Raw genomic sequence first — 7,379 nt, forward strand, 5'->3', positions numbered from 1 at the left:
GAGAGGCCGCGGATGCGTTATATCTACACGATCCCGCAGCCTCTCCAATCCGTGTTGAGGACGGCCATCGCAGTGGTTTTAGTGGGTTAGAATCCCACATAACCCGGTTCCACCTCTGAAGGTTCCACTGCTAGAAAAAAAATAGATGCACACGTAAAACAAACATAATGTCAAACTTATTTATGAAGCTTAATTAATTTTATGCTTTATTTACCGACTTTCATAATTTGAATTTAGTAAACAATGAATATGGTTATCGTAAAAACATATGTATGATAAGATTAATAAAACACATAAAAATACATGAAAACAAAGGTTTTTATATAGACTGAACTAGGTAGGACATAATATGAAGTACATACACCTATTAAGTTTGTTTAATAAATTTTTTTTTGTACTATGAAACTATAGGTGCGTTTCGTTTCTACAAATGTAAGAATTTTGCACATTTTTGTTAAATAAATAATGTGTGTAAATTTCTTGAATGATTACCATAAACTTTTTAATATGTAAAAAAATAAAATTCAATTTTCCTTATGAATATGTGGTGCATCATTTATTAATCCTGATTCCTGGCGTTTTCTTGAATTTCAATTACTAATCTATGCTTTTATCCTGCCATATTGTTTTTGTAGTGGAATGGTTGTCGGTCACTGAACAATTTTATTACGTTCTACCTTATTATTTGCCTCGAAGCTACATTAAACAGTTTATCATTATTATGCGTTAACCCTCCTTACTATGGATGTGCTTTATTTTTATAATTTTCGTCCCTAAATTATTTGTGGATTCAATATGGGGAGACAAGTAATTTCATTTATTTTATTGTTTCTGTTTCAATATGTTTCTGGACAGCATTATCAGCTTTGCGAGAATAATACGAAGATAACCCGTAGTTGTACAACACAGGTACGTGATTATATAATTGAGTAACTTGTAGAGATTGGAAAAGAATATTCATTATTGATTTATCAAACTCTGTAACCTTGAACGATAGTATGATATATCATACTTAGGTGTATGTCATTTGTTTTGTTTATTTTATTATACTTTTATCTATCAAATAAGATATTAAATGCAAGTTAAGAAATCATCTACTGCAAGTATATATTATTGAAAAAACGTAATAATATGATCATTTTAAGTGTCCATTATAAATTACAATTGTCGATTTTTTTTTTTATCAATGATATTTCTAACCAGATGTTTAATTAATGTAAATGTCATTAGATTTTATATTTGTATATTATACATCTTTAAATAATGCATACATGTAATTTGCTTGAAGAGAAATAACTAGTTAGTTTTCTAGAACCAGATGTAGTTTTACAAATGGGCTATATAAAATGACAATACATTTTGAACTTATATAAAACATGTTGTGTATTTACAGATACGTGAATTTGTAATAAGATATATACATAATTTTAGACTGTAATGTTCAAATTTTTAAGTCCAAATTGTAAAATAATTATATATTTTAAGACAGTTTGTCGTAGTATAGTAGGCAGTAACTATTGTGTAAAACATATTATTGTGTACGTATGTATGTGTAGTAAAACATAATTATTTAATTAAATTTATTAATATTTTTATTATATTTTCTAGATATTGGGTGAAGATTATTCAGACGATAATACATGTAAAGTAGAATACATTCCACCAAATAGTTCTGACTGTACAGACAACTTTGGACCCATTTCTTCGAACTCCCATATTGGTGGAGTTAGCCTCAAGCCCTACATATTACCAATAGTTCATCGTGACAACAGGACTTACTATTCTGTCAATTATACTGTCCTTAATATTACATTTAGTAATATAAAATGGAAAAGTAAGAATTTTATTTTTATTATTTAACATTTTAATTATTTATTTAATATAACATTGTCCAACCATATTTTCTATAATTTCAGCAATGAAATTCCGATTTCAAAAATTCATGAACGTAGAAAGTCACTGCAGAAATATTGTCATTTCAAATGATGTCACCATCAACGAACAATCAATGCTCTACTATGACTGCTATTGGTCTCTTACCGATGGTGATTATAATGGTCAAAGTCATATACTTGATTTTGAGGCAACCGATGATGTAGTGGTCAACAGAGGGCGATATAACTTCAACATACCATCTGCCGCAATGTTAAGTGAGTTCATTAAACAAATTGTAATCTTCATTTATTACAAAACTTATTGAAACCAAGTATGTACTTCTAATTAATCTATTGCTATTGGTTTCGAAGTATTTGTCCTTATTGTTGTAATTGGGCTGTCTATAAATAACTAAATCGGCACCAAGAAAAACAGGAAACCATAACAATTCTCTTTATATGTCATATAACCTTTTTTTTAATACAGGTTAATATTTCCATTATTTTTCTAAATTTGACGTGTCGATTGGCGTGGTTCGTAGATATTTGCCTTTCACGCCGAAGGTTCGATTCCCACCCAGGACAGACAATTGTGTGCATGAACATGTCTGTTTCTCCTGAGTCTGGTTGTAATTATCTATATAAGTATGTATTTACAAAAGAAAAGTAGTATATGTGGCTCACACAGCACAAGCTCTGCTTAATTTAATCAGATGGCCGTGTGTGAATAATGTCCCAGGATATTATTATTATAAATTTTTAAGATTAGTGTTATTAATCATAATTCATTAGTATTTTGCTTATATAATGTATATATTATAAAAAAACAGCTCTCGAAGGTGTCACAATGTATGGAAAATTACTAAAAGTCACGACAAATGCTTAGATCAGTAACTAAAATTGTTTTAATTCTTTCATAGGTCCAACAATAAGTGAAAACGATTGGAAGCCATTTGTATACATAGAAATACTAACTACCTCTATGAAGTTACACATAATGCCACCTCCGGCTCAGTTAAAGATAACGGCATATCAAATTGAAGTTATGAAAGAGTGTAGCAAAGGGACTCAGTGTAAAGAAACAGTTAAAAGCACAACGATCAAGTTAAAAAATAACACCCAAGAAGTATCATATGACTACAGTTTATTAATTAGTGCTGGAACATATTACTTTGTTGTTACCCCGATACATGAAAAATGTAAGAGAGAACAAGTTAAATGCCAGTCTGTCGAGAGTCCGAGGATAATTATCAGTAAGTTATAATTTTTTTGTTGTTTAATAATGAATTTTACTGTTCAATTGTGTGTACTTGGAGCATAATCTTCAGTAATTAAGAGAGATTTGACAATGTACAAAAGAGATGGTTGCATAAAAGAAAATGCAATTCAGGACTGGCCTTACTATATATACATTACTTTTATAATATTTAATGTTTAAAACAATTTATTCTACTTTTGTTTCCACTTTCTTTATAGCATCATTATTTATCAAAAATAGTAATATGGTTGATTGAGAGGGAAAAGAAGTACTTAACAGATTTGTCTTTTTACATATGTAGTAAGAAATAGTAAGATATGTTAAATTAAATGGGAATTTGAAAACAATGCTTATAAAACTGTTGATAAATAATATGTAGTTTAAAGTTGTAATTTTTTAATTTTTTTTTTTTTTATAGAATAGGAAGGTAGACGAGTATATGGGCCACCTGATGGTAAGTGGTCACCAAACGCCCTTAGACATTGGCATTGTAAGAAATGTCAACCATCGCTTATAGAAAATGCGCCACCAACCTTGGGAACTAAGATTTTATGTCCCTTGTGCCTGTAATTACACTGGCTCACTCACCCTTCAAACCGGAACACAACAATACCAAGTATTTTTTAATTGTAATTCTTCAAATCCAGAGTAAACAGGTTTCTCATAGGCAATTATTAGTAAAAAAAAAAGTACTGCTGTTTTGCGGTAAAATATCTGATGAGTGGGTGGTACCTACCCAAACAAGCTTGCCAATGCCTATGAGCGTTGGTGACCACTTACCATCAGTGGCCCATATGCTCGTCCGCCTTCCTGTAGTATAAAAAAAATAATTATTAATAGTTTTATTGAATCTGGTCTAAAATCGTTAATCATATTGATGCGTCAATTAATATTAAATCGATTTAATTATTATTTTCAGGTAGCGAAGTTCATCAGAAATTAAACATCTGTATTGCTAGCATCACAGCTCTGGTGGTGGCGACCTTGTTTGCATACTATATTGTCCTTCGTGTGATCCGTCGTTATTGGTGCAAGGAGTATGGAGAGAGTGAGTATCTTTCGTTTTTAAATGTATAAAACCATCCATTTAATTACTAAAATATACAGTTAAATGAATTTCAAATTTGAAACTATTAATTGTGACTGTATGCATAATGGCATAGAGTATGATTTTTTTCATATCTGCATTGACAGTAATTGACTAAAGGAACATAATGTATTTTACCTAACTTTTGATAGAAAGTTTTATTATTAAAACAAGAGTTATTGATTTAAATTCAATGATTACATTCCAGAAATTCCACCTCCTCCAAAAGTTCTAGTAATCTACTCGCCAGCAAACCGCCTCCATGCCGAATGTGTGGCTTCATTTGTTGCTTACCTCCGGGCTGAGTATGGCTTTGATGTGATGTACGATGGAGATATCTCCAAAACATCTCACAGTGATCCGGTTATATGGGCGGATGAAGCACTCGAACTTGCTACTCATGTAATATACATTGTTGGTCCAGCGGAAAACACAAATCTTTACAACAACATCTATGACAAACCCATTATAGCGCACAAGGACGTTGACATTATCCTTTTAAACCACCTAAAAGGCGCCAGAGTCTCCAGCTGCTTAAAAGTCATCAATGTCTTCTTTGAACATTCCAATGGCCGAGTACCGAATGAAACAAAACATGATAAACCATTCTTCTTGCTTAAGGATTGGCAGAAATTAATTGCGTACTTGTCAAAGAATTTGCTACCCAAGAAACAGATAATGCGGACAGAGAAAGGACGATGTTTTCTGGAAGACTTAACAAGGGCCAAAGAGTTGCTTAATGGAAGAAATGATGATGTTATAATCAGATGTGAAAAGAATTTACTGGAGAAGAAGGTTCTATTGTAATTGAGATTACAAGGAAATATCTTTGTTATTTCAAAATGAATAAGTGTTATAATAGCATTAAATATTTTGTTAATAAATGTAAATTAATCAGTTTTTAGAAGTAATAATTGTTTGTTCATGAAAATAATATCAAGTGTTTCAGAAGAAACTTAAGATAGCAAAATGATTCACTATTTCAAAGCATTTCTTCTATTTAAATGGATTCCTTTGTAGTGAAACTTATTGAAATAAATTTTATATTATGAGGAAGTCATTGTTGAAGACTTGTGTTTGTGAATAAATGTGAATAATTTTAAGGAATTACAAAGTGTAATTTGAACAAGGAAGCGATTTTAGAAGTGAGAACCACTTTGATTTCGCAATGCACAAGTTATCACTTTTCATGGTATTGTTAATAAAATGTTGTCTATTTTTATTGATATGTAATAATTTGATATAAACATATTCAATGTAAGGATAAAATGTTTAGTCTATGATTATAATATTTTTCTATGTATCTCGATCACATAAATATTATATTGTAATTCGAGAATATTTTTGTGGTTATATATAATCGTTATGCCTACCCTTAGTTATTTAATATAGACACATAAGCCACGCCTCCAAATATATAATTAAGTTTTTTCCACCTACAGTTTATGCATGTAATTTTTTTTTTCTTTGACTCGTTGCATTTTGTCTAGTCAATGTTGTGCTAGAGATGTAATTCTAATTTTATATAGGCATACAGATTAAGACAATTTATGGCAACCCTGTCGATTACAAATTTTATTTATTATAATTAACATTAAACAGAAAGATTAACTGATTTTTCATCACATATGTAATATTTTTGTTAATCTTTATAACAAAGATGTTTTATGAGCAGACATTCTTTCGTTTTTATAAGTATGTGTGCTTGAAATGAAATAATATATATAAGGGGTGGTGTGGTTTATACGCCCCGTTACTTGTATTACTTATATTATGAAAGTATATTAATATTTATATAATCTGTTGTCTTATTGTAAGTATTTCGAACAAAATGTTAACATATCTTGGCACTCTTTTTATATAATATTTTCATACTATTTCTACTTCCAAATGCAGGTCCTAGCTTTTAGCTTTTGCATAGTCCAAAGACATGAAAATCGTTCATTAAAATAAACCTATGGCTTTCCTTTCATTAATAATCATTTAAAAATTATTAGATGTTATGATTAAGAAGTTTAATAAATCTTTTATGTGTAGAATAATTTCCTTGCTTTAAATTGGTGTACTTGATAATTTAGTGCCATAGGACTTTCATTGAATGTATGTAAAGTATTTTTATGAAGGGAATTTCGGCTGCTTCATTTGTGATAAGGTTGCAAAAAGTTATTTAAAGATATATGCTTAAAGAAATATTATGTAAGCATTATTAAATCACTATCACATTTAATGTTACATTAATTTGACATTGAAGGAGTCTTGAAATTATATTTGTGTATATGTTTGTATTGTAATGACACGGCCACTGTTGGTGTCCATAACTCTCATACGTACCTACATGTATCGTTGATCTCAATTCCAAACTGTTGGAGTGAATGTGTTCTATCATTATACAGGACTTTTAAGCTCAATATATACTTTGTGATGTATTTTTGTAAATAAAATCTTAAATATAATTGTTGTTTTATTTATTCAATTTTTTTTTAATACATGTCAAGGAATTGATTTCAGATGCGTGGTCAGACTAGTTCTGAAGTCGGAACTATTATTAAGATATGTATAAAAATATAAATGGTTTTTTTTTATATAAAAGATGGGCGGACGGGCAAATGAGCTACCTGGGTAGTCACCACCGCCCAAACATTGGCGTTGTCAGAAATATGACTGTTCCTTATATTAATTACCAAGGCGTCTACAATTTCGGGAATATCAGTATATTTACCAATAATAAGGTATACAAAGTGTATGATATGTTCTTATAAAGTAAGGTTAGCAAACCTACTCGTGGCTAAGTAGTCATAAATTGCTGTATCCACTGTTAAGTGCTTTTGTTAGAAAATTATAAATGGTATCTATCTAACGTCTTCAAACTACAGTCAAGAGATCTTGGAAATCACAACTTTATAATTGTCTATTATACAGGAAAACTTCTGACAAGATCATAAATAAACAATAAAATCCTCATAAGTATTAAAATAATTAATTTGATTTTATTAATTATTTAGACAAGTTTACATAAATAAGCGAGGTAAGAAAATAAACATCGTAAAATTATTTATTATCATTGGTTTATTTATCACCCACATTTATTAATAATTATTCAAATTATAATATTTCTAACATTATTTAAAATGCATACATCATTCATGTATACAACCATGTG

The 7,379-nt window shown here is 29.7% G+C and overlaps 2 protein-coding genes across 2 annotated transcripts in view; one reads left to right on the top strand and one right to left on the bottom strand.

The window, feature by feature from the left end:
• LOC126773769 (RING finger protein nhl-1) overlaps positions 1–7,379 on the bottom strand; it is a 440,095-nt gene that overhangs the window by 7,028 nt on the left and 425,688 nt on the right. The gene's annotated exons all lie outside the window — the stretch shown is intronic.
• Positions 613–6,670, top strand: LOC126773800 (uncharacterized). The gene is made up of 6 exons (XM_050494987.1): positions 613–909; positions 1,609–1,834; positions 1,917–2,150; positions 2,795–3,127; positions 4,052–4,180; positions 4,428–6,670. Exons 1-6 carry the CDS (start codon positions 796–798, stop codon positions 5,024–5,026), a joined length of 1,635 nt encoding a protein of 544 aa, XP_050350944.1. The 5' UTR covers positions 613–795; the 3' UTR covers positions 5,027–6,670.

Source organism: Nymphalis io, chromosome 15 (assembly GCF_905147045.1).
Source record: "Nymphalis io chromosome 15, ilAglIoxx1.1, whole genome shotgun sequence".
NCBI lineage: Eukaryota > Metazoa > Arthropoda > Insecta > Lepidoptera > Nymphalidae > Nymphalis > Nymphalis io.

What these genes read in the sequence shown, in the direction of transcription:
- LOC126773800 (XM_050494987.1), top strand. Translation starts at nt 796, where the DNA reads ATGGGGAGACAAGTAATTTCATTTATTTTATTGTTTCTGTTTCAATAT. An exon ending in ACCATCTGCCGCAATGTTAA is followed by an intron (nt 2,151 to 2,794) that starts GTGAGTTCATTA and finishes ATTCTTTCATAG; the next exon opens with GTCCAACAATAAGTGAAAAC. An exon ending in GTGCAAGGAGTATGGAGAGA is followed by an intron (nt 4,181 to 4,427) that starts GTGAGTATCTTT and finishes ATTACATTCCAG; the next exon opens with AAATTCCACCTCCTCCAAAA.